This window comes from Perca fluviatilis, chromosome 12 (genome assembly GCF_010015445.1).
Source record: "Perca fluviatilis chromosome 12, GENO_Pfluv_1.0, whole genome shotgun sequence".
NCBI classification, from domain to species: Eukaryota; Metazoa; Chordata; class Actinopteri; order Perciformes; family Percidae; genus Perca; species Perca fluviatilis.
The window spans coordinates 14,727,621-14,744,332 of record NC_053123.1 but is presented as its reverse complement, the minus strand read 5'-3'; the positions used below and the strand labels follow the sequence as shown (position 1 = coordinate 14,744,332).

Sequence of the window (16,712 nt, the reverse complement as noted above, 5' to 3'; positions counted from 1 at the left end):
CTCTCCACTCTTGAAGGGTTGTGTGTCTAATGCTCTGATGGGTGCTCCTATCAGGTGACATAGAAAGCATCAGTGTCTGAAACATGCAGTCTGGGCCCCCTCATCTTCTCCCTCTATACAAGGACACTTATTCCATTATACTCTTGCATGGCTTCTCCTACCACTGCTATGCTGATGACACCCAGATATTCTTATAATTTCATCATTTGACAATCAGGTGAAGGCATGCCTTACTGGTTGCCTTGCAAACACGCTAAGGCTGAATATATGTTTATTTAAGGGAAGGAACAAAACAGAGACCTGTCCATCACTACCATACTATTGCCATGCTAGGGCAAGGGCTCTACAATTTGTGAAGATGTCTACCAAAGACCCTATAGTGCTTATTTTAATTAAGGTTCTTCTTTGTACAGGCCTCATAGGGCAGCAGAGTTACAGCATCATTTCTTAGAAAATAAAATAAAACTACTGAAAGCACTTCTACTGAAGCACTGAGCAGTCTTGGCGCTTAGTCCTATGGAAGCTGAATGCATTTGATGAAGTTGCTTTGGACAAAGACATCTGCCAAATTAATATAATATAATGTAGTGAAAAGATACTGTATGAATGGAACTTGGAGATTGTGTTTAGACTGCATAATGAATAAAGGAGTAGGGGGAAAACAGTGAAGTTTCTCTGATTACTTATCTCCATAAACAATTATTCCTTTTCCAATCATTTCCCCTCCTAACGTTGTCTTTTCTCTCACTTGCTTTACACCTTCCTGTTGGGTTTACATCCTCTCCTTCCACTCAACTAAATCTTCCTGTCATCCCACTTACCCTCCCCTGACCTCTTCCCTCTTCATCTGTGGACTTTCTCCCTTCCTCATCCCTCATCAACTCTCCTTCTCTATGTCCCTCCCCGCGTTCTTTTAAAGCCACGTCCCTCTGTCCTTCCTCCAGCTCCACTCATCAGAGGTCACTGTTGTTGTTTTTTTAGATTCCTGTTAGCATGCCCATTTATATGCATGTGTATGTGTGTGCACATGAGTGTGAGTGTGTATGTGTGTGAGAGCAAATTGACTCATATCCCACTATTCGTTAGCCCATTTTTGTGTTTACCTTTTAGCACCCAGGGTAATCATATTGTCACAGCCTATTTCAGGGTGCCCACTCAACATCTTTCTATCCACTTGTCTGCCTCACTTGTACTTTTCCACCCTTCTCTTTTGCTCTTTACTCCACTTTGATTTGTTCTCCCCTTTCCGAATTTACCTGTCTGTCTTTCTCTATCCTCTTTTCTATTCTGCTTGTTGTTTGCCTCTCTCCATTTTTCTCCATCTTTCATTCCTTGCTCTCTCTCTTTTTCACTTGCCCTCCTCCCCTTTCGCTTTCTCTCCCTCTTTCTGCCCAAAGTTCTGCAGCCCAGCTGGCATGGTTTTCTAGTGGTGTAGTAAAATATAAATATAATAAGGACGTTTTTGAGCTGGTGAATCCATTCTGAGCAGAGAAACATCACCACAGAGCCCACATATGTGGCACACACTCAGGAGAGAGAGAGAGAGAGAGAGAGAAAAAAAAAAAAAAAAAAAAGAAAGAGAGAGAGAGAAAAAAAAAAAAAAAAAAAAAAAAAAAAAAAAAAAAAAAAAAGAGAGAGAGAGAGAGAGAGAGAGAGAGAGAGAGGAGAAAAGATCCCTCAGTTGACATGGAGAAAGTACAGCAGGAGCACTGACTGCATTATTGTTGGCATTACCAGGCTACTGGACTTGTTATTAGGACACTTCATACAAATTTGACTCAAGTCTTCGTCAACAATCTTCAAACAAGTCTTCAATCCTTTGAGTCCTACTCAGCCCTCAAAAGTCTTATTTTAAGACTAGTCTTTTAATGGAACTTTTGAAAAACTATGCGTGTAATTAATAAATATGCCCAAAAGTGCAATTATCATGAAGTTCAATGACTCTCTGGGATAGAAATCTGATTTGAGTTGCAGCTGCATTTAGACTGTTACATTGGTATCAGAACTCAATCATGGTTAGCAAAATGCATTTCTCATCTTTTCTTTTCAAATCATTATTTGTACAATAAGGCCCAAATAGTTTCACAACTAAATGTTGCATGTGTTACTACAGTATACACAGATTTGTGTGTGTTTGACAACCCATGGCTGTGGCTACCTGCGGGCTTGTGTATTCCTATGTGTATGTGTATGCGTGTGTGCTTCTGTCTCTCCGTCCATATGTGTTTAGTGTCAGAGCACAGTGTACTTCAGTCCCCTGGGCAACTCTTTGTTTGCTTTAGCCATGCGGTGGCTAGCCTATCCCGCTAACTCTAAGACACATTTAGCCTGTGCTCCACTTTTATATATCACTCTGCTTTTATTTTTCTTCTGTCTGCTCTCTGACCAAACATGCTGCACTGAACTGGCCTTTAGCAAGACTAGTATCAGTGCCACTCTCAACCATTGACAGACAGTTTTGGTCATTGTGGTTTTCACTGGCTGCTGTGTTAGCTCCAGCTTAGCTCCTAAACTGCTCGCACAGGCCAAGTGGCACTCCCTGCCAAAAATGTATGTCGAAATGTGAGAATGCTATAGTTAAGTGCAGCATAAAGTTGTATCTCCTTGTCTTGGAAGATTAAGGCTTACAAGGTTTCAGACAGAACCACTCTGATGCCTAGAAGCCTTGTGTATAAAAAAACGTATGTGTTAGGTGTTTATTGTGGTCTGGGGTTGGACGCTGGAGTGTGTGGAAGGACAGAAGGAGGAGGAGAAGGAGGAAGAGGGATGGTGGTTTTAACCACCAGCTGTTGTTACCTTGAGCATAACGTCCTTTAACCCCCATTGCAGCGACTCACCACAAGCCACAAACACGCTAGCTTCCACTGACTGCAAAACAACCGAAACTAACTTGTTTACCAGCTAATGTGCCATGTATTCACTCTCTCTTACTCATTCAACCTCGCTTCCAAATCTTTCTTTCTTTTATCAACTCCCCAATTCACATCTTGCGCCCTCATTTCCTGGTATGTTCTCTTCAACGCCTTTGTACAATTTTCTCACTGTCTCTCATTATCTCTCTGTCTGTCTGTATCATCCTTTTTCACATGCTCCCCATTGCATTCTCTTCATCTCCTTCTTAGCATTTCCTTTCATCTGTGTCTTCATCCTTTTGCCCCACTCAGAGCCTTTGTTGGTTAGGGCCCCGGGTAAGCGTGGGTAACCCCGATGCCCATGTAAAGGCCCTAAGCTGTGGACTCATAGAGCCCCAATGCCAGTAGATGAAAGCTGAGTGAGATTGGCACCCATCTCCCTCTGTCCTGCCACCGTGGCCTCTTATTTAACAGAGAAAATTAATAACTTTAACAAACATCAATGAGCGAGGGCCTGATGTTCGGTTGGCTTGTCGGCTGGCCTGGTGTATGTGTGTGTATCTGTTAGCATGTGAGCGTGTACTGCGCACATATGCCTGGATATGTGTTTTTGCTTGTGTGCCTGCACTGTGTGTGTGTGTGTGTGTGTGATCATGCATGTGAGTTTGAGCTCATACCTTACCGTATGCGAACCATTGCTGTAGTGCAGAAATAGGCTAAGGGAAATAGTGTAAGACAGATAACTTGACAGGTTGATGAATACTAACATTGAAAGATTTTTTGGGGGTGTGTGAAGTTTCAAGCTCCACTCTGGTTTGGTCTGATCAGATTGTTGTCTGCTTGAAAGGCCATGGTGTCCTTTCTTGAGGCATGGAGGGACTGAAAGACGGATGGATGAAGGAAGGGATGGATGGATAGATGGGAGAATGTGACCACTTCTGAAGCATTGTCGACAGCCACGCTGAATAGGCAGCGGGCCTGCCTGGAGCCACGCCCGTATTTATGATCTTCAAAGGAAGGATGACACACACACACACACACACACGCACACACACACACACACACACACATACACACACACACACGCACAGCCACAATGTTGATAGTTACAGGAAAACATATGCTTGTGCAAACGTGGGTACAAACAAATTTGCATATATAGATTTCTGCTCACACATGCACACACACTTTTTACACATGTAAAATGTAAGATTTTCTCATCTAACTCTTGGCAAGGAAGCAAAAAAAAGCCAAAGTTTATTGGACAACATGCTCTACCACCTGAGGCACTGCTAACCATTGATCTGCAAGGCCACATTTTAGCTGTAAGATCTTACAATAGGTCGTCAATAACCATGACCACACTATTCCAATACATGTAATGGTGTGGGACTTATGTGACACTTCTCTATGAATTAACAAGTATCCCCCATATCCCGTATCACTAAAAAACAGAAAACACAAGGGGAGAAAGTTTCTACAATGAGGTGATACTTTGCTATCAGAGCATTTCCACCTTACAAAGCTAGAAACATTAGTAGAACACTGACATCTCTATACAACAACTTTTGATTTCTTTTAACTGGCTCGTTCCAAACCAGGAAAGTTCTAATGAATTTTCATAAGTCTCACTTTATGTTCTATTTCAGCTAAAAGGCAAACACAGCTATAGATGGCTGTTTACTGTGTGTGAATCCCTCTCTTTGCTTTTCACTGTTCCATCAAGAGACATGAAAAGCGGTGGTGCAGCAGAAATACTTTATGGTGTTTACACTCACAAATAATAAAACATAAATTGTGGAAACCCTTAGCCTTGTACAGTTCAGTTCATTCAAAGGAGCCTGGCCTGAGAAACAGAGGTGAGACCACTGATTTTCTGCTGGCAAATATTTGAAGAGCTAATTTGGAGGGGTTGGGTTTGCTGGTTTTAAACTGTGTGTGTGTGTGTGTGTGTGTGTGTGTGTGTGTGTGTGTGTGTGTGTGTGTGTGTGTGTGTGTGTGTGTGTGTGTGTGTGTGTGCGTGCGTGCGTGCATGTGTGCATTCATGCGCGTGTGCGTGCGTGCTTGCGTGTGTGTGCAGCAGCTGAGGAGACAGACAGCCAAAAGTTATTAAATTAAAGATGTAATTTGTCAAGTTTTTGAAACTGGTATAATAGTTAATTAATCTAGACCAGGGGTCGTCAACATTTTTTTTATGCCAAGGACGCCTAACCTGAAAGAGAGACAAGCAGGGACCCCTTACTACATATATTGTATAAAATTGGCCTAAAATGGCCTAAAGCCTATATACCTTTTTATGGTGCCTATAATACTAAGCTATTAAAATAATAATAATTTAAATATTCATCTATCATTATGTTTTAATGTCAAACATACATGTGGAAGGCACAGTGAATTCATGAGCTTACCTGTATCTGTGGATGGCTACCATAGTGGCTACCTTACAGGCCATGTGTATCATCAATGTTGTTGAGATCGTTGTTTTTTTTACAAATATGCTGATTTATCTTTGCTAATATTATGATAGATTCATTTTATTATTTTCAGATTTAACCATTAATAATTTAACGCCCCCCCCCCCCTTGCAATGACTCTGAGGACCCCCTAGGGGTGGCGGACCCCCTGTTGAAGATCTAGTCAATTAATTGGGACAATTATCTGGCACTGCTGTAAGTCAGCAGTCATTCCTGCAGTCAGCCAATCATAGATTTAGTTAGTCAGTCCGTCAGTCAGTTAGTTATTCAGCTAAGCAATGCTTCAGCCAGTCCACCTGCCAAACATCCAGGAAATTAGGCTCACAGCTACTAAATTACCTCATTTATGACAATACATAGTCAACCAAACACTAGCCAGCCAATCAACCAATGACCCTTGATCTTATTTAATATTGTAATGCAGCAGGGAAAACACGTTAGTGGCTTTATACTTCAGGAAATTGATTGGTTTAATTGATTGTGATTGCCTGCCTGTTGTTTACAGTCTAAAAAACAAAAACAAAAAACAAGGTTGTCAGCATGCAGAGCTGTCAAGGGCACAGACGGACTGAAAGTGGCAGCTATAAAGGACAAAGCTTGTGTTTGCTGCTTGCCTGCCTGCAAGCAGAGTGTGGACAGGACTCTCCAGTGCGCCCTGTGCCCAGGAGGGGCGGGGTGGGTGGCAGAGTAGGGACAGAGGGGGAGAGGGAGAGAGGAGAGAGAGAGGGCAGGACTGGCAGGGTGCGGTCTGAAGTGGCAACAGATCGCTTTGGATCACTCAAATCCCTTCAATTCAACTGGAAAGCTGCAGCTTGTTGCACGCCGGCCGCATATGGAGTGGAGACGCTTTCAATCCAGAGAAAGCACCAACCAAACAGCGGGCAAAAGTGGCTGTTGTGACAGTTTCCCAGAGCAAAAGAAAGAGAGGGAGAGAAACCACAACACTGCAACTTTAATATCAGTCACCGCTCTCTCTCTTTAACTCTCTCACCCACCATATCGACTTTGAACCTGTTTGTTTAAATACACGGACTTTACAGCCTGCACACTTACTGTTGATTCTGCAAGGCGGAGGGAGCGAAGTTTCTCAATTTGGGTCAGTTTTTTGGAGCTGCTAAAAATCTTTTGGTGTCCTCATGGTGCCTGGAGCTGCCGAGGTGAGCTTCTTATATCCGAGTTTTTCGGACGTGATGTTGCGACTGTCACGGACGATGGAGTCAGGAACTGAGGACTGAAGACATCTCTCTCCCCCGGGAGAGTCCTCCCTCCCCCCGGGGCGATGCGGATCTCCTTCCTCCTTCTCACCGCCTCTCTGTGTGCCTTGGTCCTCCTCCTCGCACCTGCCTCGGAGGGCTGCGGGCCGGGGAGGGGGTACGGCAAGAGGCGGCTCCCGAAGAAGCTCATCCCGCTTGCTTACAAGCAATTCAGCCCCAACGTCGCCGAGAAGACCCTGGGAGCCAGCGGGAGACCCGAGGGCAAAATAACGCGCAACTCCGAGCGCTTTAAAGAACTGACGCCGAATTACAACACAGATATTATTTTCAAAGATGAGGAGGACACGGGCGCCGACAGGCTCATGACCCAGGTAATGAAGGGAGATGAATGGGAGGGCATGGATGCAAAAACAGATGCGCAAATATGGACAATTGTTCCTGACTGCTTGATAATTGGTATTGTACTGTCCATTGGCTACTATTACAGTTATATTCACGGGACCACTTCATAATTAGCCACACTGTTGGATCCAATTGCCTCCTAAATGTTTGCTGTTAGTCAAATGTTTAAACCAAAATGATTGATTTCATTGACTCTCGGCCCCTCGTTTCACCTCTGGATTTTGCTACCTGACATTCCTAGCTGCTGATATTGCCTTGAAGTATTGCTTTCACTCCCAAACTAAGTTTTATTTTGTTGAATAGTCTCAATCATCGTCAATCTGTGCAATGTTCCATCAGGCTAGACAAATGGAGGTGCGTAAAACCCCTTATTAAAGGGTTAAACCAATGTCTATGCAGGATACATTTAATCAACAAAGTCAATACAGTAGCCTAATCTTAATCTTAGTTCTACATCATGGTCTTAATGTATATTTGGCCCACAAAGAAGGCACACTTACCCATATGTAATTGTAGTGGCTCCTTTATACATAGAAAGCCCGATCTCTGCCCAACCCTTATTTTTTTGTAAATTTGGTGATGTGCAAAACAAATAACATTAATTAATTCAATAATCAATTCATTTTATGGTTGACATTAATCACAATGACAATTTAGTGCTTCAAATCAGAGTCACTACATTTGAGCAAATAGCTCTCCAGATCTGCTGAGAGGCATCTTGACCTCAAGCCTTATGTAAGTCACTGGAAAACTGCTAAATGATCCAAAGCAAGCACAAGTTGTTTGTACTTTGACCATTCACCGGACACAATGAGTTATTGTCTACATTTCTTTGTATGTGTTTTGAGTCTGTGTTAGTTAAGAGGTATGCGCTTGTCACTTTTACCTAATGGGCATCTCACTTTTTAGTTACTCTCTTGCTCTCCTTCTCTGGGCTATGCTGTTCCTCTTTCTGTCGTCCTCTCGTTCCAACTTCACTGTCCCCGCCTTAATGTGATGACACTGATGTCTCTGACTATCTGCTTCACCAGACACACCCACACACTCACTGTCCACATTATATATGTGTCTTTTTTTCTCCGAACTTCGGTTGATCTTTCTCTACCTCATGCTACACTCTCAGCATTATTAGGACCTCATTTTGTATTTGTATTGTTTGTTCCTAACAGCCTGCCTTACTTTTCCCTTCCATGTACCTCTGTCTCAGCGTTGTAAAGACAAGTTAAACTCTCTGGCCATCTCTGTGATGAACATGTGGCCAGGTGTTAAGCTGAGAGTGACCGAGGGTTGGGATGAGGATGGTCATCATTCAGAGGACTCGCTGCACTATGAGGGACGTGCTGTCGACATCACCACCTCAGACAGGTATGCAATACAGCATATTATGTGATGTAATCAGACCAGACATAAAGCAGACAACATTTAAACTTCTTATAGTCAGTTAACACACCACAAGTCACTCTGTGAGTCAACGTATCAGTAATGTGATGAGTAAACCAATTAGCAATATTTATTTTTGCTGACTCAAACTGACTTAACATGTTTAAATTTATGTTTGAGCCTGGGGCCAAATTCCTCCTGAAATTACAATATTTTAAATATATTATACATACAAATAAATGTATGAATGTGCATGTGTGGAAAAGTATGCAATCAATCTCTGATTGAATCACATTTGGAGTTTAAACCATCTTTTTCTTCTTTTCTTCTTTTTCTTATAGGGACAAAAATAAATACGCCATGTTGGCCCGGCTGGCTGTCGAAGCTGGATTTGACTGGGTCTACTACGAGTCCAAAGGCCACATTCACTGTAGCGTCAAGTCAGGTAAGAGACGGATGTCTGTGTGTGTGTGTGTGTGTGTGTGTGTGTATTTGTATTTTCTTGTTTTTGTGGCCAGCTGTCATTACCACTAATGAGGTTGATGCCTTTGTTGGTGATTCGCTAACGGTTTACCTTGCTTTTCAGTAGCACTAGAATCAATCTGTGTGTGTGTGTGTGTGTGTGTGTGTGTGTGTGTGTGTGCGTGTGTGTGTGTTTGGCCTATTGGGAGCCAATCAAAGCAGGGTGGTGCACCTGTGCTCTTTGCTGTATTCAGTCTTTCTTCTTGATCTCATTGTAAAGTTAGCATTCTTTGTGATCATAGAATATATAGCTGTATGATGTGCAGATAGTCAGTGTAAAACGGGCATTTTTGACATGGAGGTAGGTGTTGCTGTGTTTAGTGATGGGCCAATGCAATAGCTAATATTACATATGCAATAAATAACATCTACGGTGTATTTAAAGTGACATCTGACTCTCCTTTCTGCATTCCTATGATAGAGCGTATAATCTTTTTCTTGTTTTATTGCGAATCAGATACAGTCCTTACGCCAATAATACTTGACCGCATTCCACCTCAAGCCATTCTAAATTTTGAGACATTTTAGAAACCCATTTACCAATGTCTGGTACCACCAGTTATTTGATGCCAAACTACATTCTAGCAGTTCATTGAGGTTAGTAAGCTGTGAGATGATTAACTCTCCCTTTGTTTTACTGTTGCTTTTCCTTCAGCAGGTTTCTCTCAGATCTCTTATCTGAGTCTTATCACCTCCCGGTCACAGTCTCCTTCTCTGCAGCCTCTGGCTTACAGACACACACACCTTGGACAAATATTTGGCTGCCTTAAGACTGCTTTAACACAACTCTCCCCCCACACACACATACACCCACCCACACACACACACACACACACACACACACACACACACACACACACACACACACACACACACACACACACACACACACACACACACACACAGATTTTGCCTTCAGTAGCTTCATACTTGCTTCCATTTTTTCCACTTTTCCAAATTAGCAGAATTAATTGTTAGGAATCAAGCTCATTACAATGTGCCACTGGTCTTTACTTGCGTGGAACCATTGAGAGTGGGCATGTGACTCAGTTTAAAACACAAACTGTGCTGTAATCCAAACAATATCTTGACCCAGGTCTGAGTATGTGTACTTTCCTGTTTCTCTGACCCCAGGCCGTGCTCTGCCTGTGGTAATACAATCAGCTGGTTATCCATTAGCTCTTCCTGTCTACCTTTTCTTGCCACCTTGTCTCACTGCGTCTTAAAGGGCCACTTTAATCAGAAATACTTTAACAAGATCAAATGCACATCCTCTGGCATCTTGGGCAGCCTAAATAAATGACAATTTCCCGACAGATAAGAAGCAGACATGCTTTCCTAATAATGTATTGTATTACTTGTGTCCTACTGATGTCATCATGCCAAATTCCGTTTGACAAATTAAGTACTGTAGCAAAATAGACATACATGGCATAGCAAAGTGAGGGGGGAAACTGTCTCCTTTTTATTAACATGATATGAAAAATAGCAGGAGGAGAGCTGCTTTTTGCCAATTGTTGTTAAAACACATTCCCACCAAGTATTTGATCAGCCTCAGAAAAACAGTACTCCATAGGAAACTATATAATGAAATGTAAGGCCTTAGTATTGCAGAATACTTAGAGGGCCACCCAAACCTGTCAAAGGAGAATTAGAGATTTCAAAGAAATCACTACTGTAATATACAATAGTTTAGAAAATCAAATTATCAACTGTGGATGGGGTTAGAAATCTGCTGGTAAAAAAACAATGGTTCTGTGTGTGTATATGTATGTGTGTGTGTGTGTGTGTGTTATTCAGTTGTAAGAATAAGTAGAGAGCCAGAGGCAGACAGAAAAGACAAAGTTGAGTCACATTATATACATATGATAACAATCTCCTGCTGATCTGCTGAGATAAAGTTGTCCTTGAGTCAGTGTCAAAGTCTCGCCTGTTTTATAGATCACTCAGTGACCTAGATCAATTTGCAGATACAGCCACTGTTAAAGGCGAAGTGCTGCTGCACTTTTTCTCTACTCTTGAGATAAAACTGTATTCTTCTCTCCTTATGTTTTGACTCCTTATCCTTATATCGTTACCAAAAAATAATGCAATAATAAAAACTAAGTTAAATAAAATAAAATAATAAAATTTCTCTTTATTTCATCTCTTCAGAACATTCTGTGGCAGCCAAAACCGGTGGCTGTTTCCCTGGTAATGCTCAGGTTATCCTTGAGGGTGGGGCTACTAAACAGATGCGAGACCTTCACCCTGGCGAGCAAGTCTTGGCCTCTTCAACGTCAGATGGTCACGGACCCCTTCTTTACAGCCCGGTCTTATCCTTTCTGGACCACCAGCCCAACGTCACAAAGATCTTCTACATCATTGGCACCGACACAGGACTTAATATTACTCTCACAGCTGCTCATTTGATCTTTGTCACAGTCTGCACTGGTGGGCTGAGTGAGTCAAAGTGGGAGGAGACAGCCGAAGAGCCACTTTTGGGCTCCATACGGGAGGGCAGGTCTAGCTGGGAAGCAGGTCTGAGGACAGTTTTTGCCAGTGAGGTTCGGCCAGGACAGTGCATACTTACTTCACAAGGGAAAACAGGGTCACAGGCAACACTTTCAGTTGTGACTTTTGTAGAAGAACAGAGGAGCACCGGGCTGTATGCCCCACTAACACAGCATGGCTCCATAGTGGTGAACGGTGTGCTGGCATCCTGCTATGCTGCTGTGGACAATCACCATTTGGCCCATTGGGTCCTTGCCCCACTGAGGTTCTTCTACAGCCTGATGGGACCCTCAGAATCGCAGACCGACGGCCTGCACTGGTACCCTTGGCTTCTACAGAGGCTGGGGCAAATGCTGTTGGACGCTGGACACTTCCACCCCTGGGGGATCGAGCAAGGACATAGGCAGGAGCCACAGAGACTTGTTTCACACTGATGACTTCTTTCACCTACCTGTATTCAGGAGCACCAAAGCACAGATTGAGGGACCACCATAGACAATTGATTTTATACTGAAGATTTGTTTTTACCTTACTTGCCTGCATTTGCTGTACTTCAACAAACTCCTTTTTGTAGCACATGTAAAATTGTGCAAAAGACAAAGAAAAGACACTGGGAGCATTAGTTTTATACTTTTGGTAATTTCAATTTTATTCCTTCCAGTAGATTTAGAGGATTAGAAAGACAACCAAAGACATTTCTGTCAGTGTTTGACAGGATATTAAACATAAATGACAACAGAAATATTTACATAAGTATCTCCCATGTTCAATTTAAAAGTTGAACGTCTATGTCAATATTTGCAGTTCCACTCAGAGCACCTCAGAGATAAAAAAAAAACAAAACAAAACAAAACAAGGACTGTGGTTCGAAACGATATCTTTCATTTAAAAAACAAAAAAGTAAGAAGTAAGACAACCACATTTCATCATTCTTTGTACTGTATTTACTGTAATCTGTCAACATTTGTGCAGCGTGAGATCACGCTGGGGCTTACTGATAAATTTTGAGGAAATTTAAACATACAGGGACACCTTTTGTGACACATTTTGGGAGCGACAGGCTTCAGAGAAAGGTTTAAGGTGAAAAGGAAACTTTTGAGGAGAAAGAAGAAAAGACAGAATAGCATGGAGAAAAGTGACTAAACTTGGTGTAATTTGAAGCTCTATATGTACAAAGGTATTTATACAGTTAAGTAATGTTAAAAAGGAAAGAAAGACAACAAAGCAGTAGCAATTTGTTAGTGTTGCATTATAGCTTCACATCTGAAAAGGGCTTTGGAATGATGATGGACACTGTGTTTATACTTAAGTACTGATGCAAAACAGCTGCATGGGGTTATAACAGCCATGCTGTCAATCTGTTTATCCAAGTAGGTCATCTGCTTTCAGTCAACTTGATTGTCTCAGACTGATTCATGTGGTTCATATATACTGTACATCTTCATGTTTTTATCAGTTACTTTATTTAAAAAGTGTGTTTTTTTTGTATTTTGCATTGTTTCAGGTTTTCAATTTTCAGGTCAGTAGTATCTAGTTAAGGTATACACACATCTATGTATACACAACACTCAGGCTGTATTCAACTACTGTATTAAGCACCAGCTATGCATCATATTAAATAACAGATAGCAAATCTCTTTATCTTGAATAGAAAGTTACTTGATAGCTCTCCTTTGCATGGTCTTTTTTTGTATTCCATCTATCACCCAAGACTTAAGACCTAGATTCGCAGAGGTACAGACATTTTCGTTTTTTAACACTATGGGAAGCAGTGGTGATAGGTGGCTGAATGAATATGGATAAACGTGTAGTTGATATTGCCCAAAGTGTTCTTACAGTCGTCACTGTAGACTCAAACTTTGCAAGTATCTAGAAACTCCAAGGCGTTATTCTATATGCCTTCTTAAAGATTTGTCACATATGTATATTAAGCTATTGTTGGAGAGACTATCTAAAGATCTATTTTTAGAAAATAATGTAAACTATTGTTATTTTCGTCAACTATGTGCATACAATTTGTATTTGAAACATAAAGTTGTTGTTTTTAAACCCAAACTACTCTGTGATTTTTTTGGTAACAACAAATTGAGATCATATTCTATACATTACTAATCACTAAAGTACTAATATATACTGTTTAATCTATGTAATAAAGTCTCTTTTTATTTACATCATGCTTGTTCTGATAGAGAGGCCCTGGCTTTTTTTTTATTCAGAAATATCAATAAGGGCTAGCATATGGGTTTTAAATATTTGCTGATAATCATCTGTTACATGTTGATCCATAAACACCCATAAAAGTGAGTGATCGCTGTAAATGGTGATGCATCACAACAGCTGGAACAATGTGAATGCAGCATGAATAGCTGTGGTTACAGGGTGGGCTGCTGGTTGGTTTCAGTACCACGGACAGCAGCACACAGCAACCGCTCCTCTTTCCTCCTCATGATGCATGCCTGCATGCTTTTTTCAGGATGTAGAGTTAGTTCTACTGGATGCTTCTGTACTTAACAAAATCCACAGATTAACAGAATTCAGCTAATTAAAAAAGGCACTTTTTGTTTTTCTTAGTCAACAATCAAAGTAGTCTACACACAAGAACCACACAAGATCAATAAAGAAAAGGAGATTCTATGTAATCTTTATTATTATTGGTCATTTAGGTACAGGAAAAAACTTTTTTGTCATATCCTATAGCTCATCACAGGAGACACTATCATCCATATAGATGAATAGAGAACCAGACCCAGGTGAAACATACGGTATGTTTGAAAATAAAAAAAATATTAAAGTGATTGGTTCATCTAAATATGCAAGTGATGTTCTCACGAGGCTTTTTTTCAAATACGTATGAAAAAATCATGCACATCTCAAGTGTTTAAAATACTGAAAACCATTGCAAAACATTTGTCCACCTGAGTCTGGTTGTTTGAAGTGTTTCTCTCTGTGTCCTGTCTCCATGTAATCATGTTTAAGTCTGTTTGGACCATGATACCCCGGCAACATTTTGAGGCAAGGCTAATGGACAACCAGCATTTATAATCAGGACTGATTTGAGAGTGAATGGTGGAAAAATATTCCATATATAGCTGCCCACCACCCCTCTTACTAAGAAAATAAAAAATAATAAAAAATAAATAAATCTGCCTGTTTCAGCTGCCTCAAAAGTGACCCAAGTATCATTGTCTTAAATTAAGGGTGTTCACATAACAACACATGGGAAGTCAGCATGCTCACAGTAACTCACACACAGATATGAATGTCTTTATAGAATATGAATATTACCTGTCATCACAGCTTGGCAAAATTACACTTATACACAACCAATGCACAATAACACCTGGAACCATAATACCAGCCAGTGGGAAAAGACCCAAATACATTTGAGTTGTCTTTGTCCAGTCAGAAAAAAACTTCCCGTAAAACGAACAACCTCATCCCCTGGTAGGTGGTGGTGATATCGTCCAATAACAATAGCCTATAGATAAATAATTTATGTTTCCAAACAACCCGTAAACACGCACACATACAATCGCACACAACCATTTTCTCGCACAATTATTACATGTTAATAACATCATGAGAAATGTGTATCTTTTCTGAGTCAGTGACTGAATGAATTAGATAGTTTTAACTACTTACAGTAAGCGGCTATGTTGAGAGCAGTAAACCTGACAGAAGTACAAAACACTCCATAACATCCTACAGTAAGTTGGCAATTATGTTGACATAGTTACATTAGGCTATATGTAGTCATTGCTTGGCAGCATACAAAAATAAAAGAAGTTGCTCTGGTGCATAATCTGAATCATCTGCATTTGAGTTGTCTCTATGCAAACGGAAGGAATTGTTTTTCGGCACATTTTTCAAAAACGAATGAGGCTGGCTCAGTTATTATATATTTGATTAGCAATAAGGTGTAACCAAATCTGCCTAACTATTATACTACCAGTAGCAGCGTCTCATTGTTGTAGTTTGGTGGCTAGCTTTTTAGCTAGCCTGGCTAATGCATATTTGGAATCCCTTGTGAAAAAAAGTCACTTAAAAATATTTTTTTACATGCCCACTTCACACAACTTCACACAAACTCAAACAACAAGGAATAAAAAACCTGACTGACAAAGATGAAAACAGTCGTGTTTTTCTACTCTATAAGACTCTCGGATCAGTTTCTTTGTTTGGATTTTTAAAGCAATTTGATATTGAATTCCTGCTGTAACTAGGTTGGTGTCAGATGACCAGTTAAATGCATGCGCATTTATTTGGATTTTAACAACAGGTTCACACTACTCATACTGTACTATCATTTAATCTAAACTAATACGACCAGGGGCGCATGTTTACACAAGTACACAATCAAAGTAGGAATAAAAGATGGGCTGAATGTGTCCAACAGGCATTGGGTCAGCACAACCCCAGGACTAATAAGAGTGACTAGATCAGTAAATAACAAATACTGGCACAGAAACCGCAATGCTTAGTCTTTACTGATACACCCCCTGCTATGCTCCACCTCCACTTATATATGGTCATAATGGCAGCCAACCACCACAGGTGAGGAAACATGCATGCCCCAAAAAATAAATGATACTTGATGGCTACACATGTGGCTAAAACAGACTACTGCCAAAATTAAACAACCCAATTGTACATGAGAAGATGGAGATCTTCCTCAGCAGCATTAGTGAGTGGCTTAATTCAAGCCCAGTTGTTGGTGAGATTGCCTATATATATGTATGTATATATATATATATATATATATATATATATATATATATATCCTCACTGTTGATGCGTTTATGGGCTGGTTACATGCTGATTCTGAACCTTATGTATTCAAAGGTCTTTTCGCATTTGACTGGGATGAAATTGCCAGCTAAGAATTGGTTCTATTTTTCCAGTGTGTTGGGTGAATGTTTCAAACATAGTGAGGCCTCTACTAAGTTTACATGTACCTTCCTGTCAGTCTGGCTTTAGTAATTACACCCCATCCTTTATATGAAAAAAAAAAAAAACACGCGACGCGACGCGGCATACACGCATACCGCAACGCACGCGCACGCACGCACACACACACATTCATTTCAGGGCTTATATGAATGTAAGGGACAATTTGCTACACTTGGCATTGTCTTAATAATTTTATACTGTTCTCAATCTCTCATTATCAGATGAACAAAAGCACATCTCAAAATACATTTTCTCTGTTATGGTGGTGGAATATGCCTTGGAGAGTTTATGATGACACATGGCTAAGAATAAAACATAATGCAATTGATCGTTTATGGGCTGGTTACATGCTGATTCTGAACCTTATGTATTCAAAGGTCTTTTCGCATTTGACTGGGATGAAATTGCCAGCTAAGAATTGGTTC

General features: G+C 40.8%; 1 protein-coding gene across 1 annotated transcript; it reads left to right on the top strand.

Annotated features, from left to right (window-relative positions):
* Window positions 1–5,918: 5,918 nt before the first annotated feature.
* On the top strand, window positions 5,919–13,392 carry LOC120570577 (indian hedgehog B protein-like). Its single transcript, XM_039818969.1, has 4 exons — window positions 5,919–6,911; window positions 8,150–8,307; window positions 8,664–8,767; window positions 10,999–13,392. The coding sequence occupies exons 1-4, from the start codon at window positions 6,606–6,608 to the stop codon at window positions 11,769–11,771; spliced, it is 1,341 nt and encodes a 446-aa protein (XP_039674903.1). The 5' UTR covers window positions 5,919–6,605; the 3' UTR covers window positions 11,772–13,392.
* Window positions 13,393–16,712: the final 3,320 nt, after the last annotated feature.

What these genes read in the sequence shown, in the direction of transcription:
- LOC120570577 (XM_039818969.1), top strand. Translation starts at nt 6,606, where the DNA reads ATGCGGATCTCCTTCCTCCTTCTCACCGCCTCTCTGTGTGCCTTGGTC. An exon ending in GACATCACCACCTCAGACAG is followed by an intron (nt 8,308 to 8,663) that starts GTATGCAATACA and finishes TTTTTCTTATAG; the next exon opens with GGACAAAAATAAATACGCCA. An exon ending in TCACTGTAGCGTCAAGTCAG is followed by an intron (nt 8,768 to 10,998) that starts GTAAGAGACGGA and finishes TCATCTCTTCAG; the next exon opens with AACATTCTGTGGCAGCCAAA.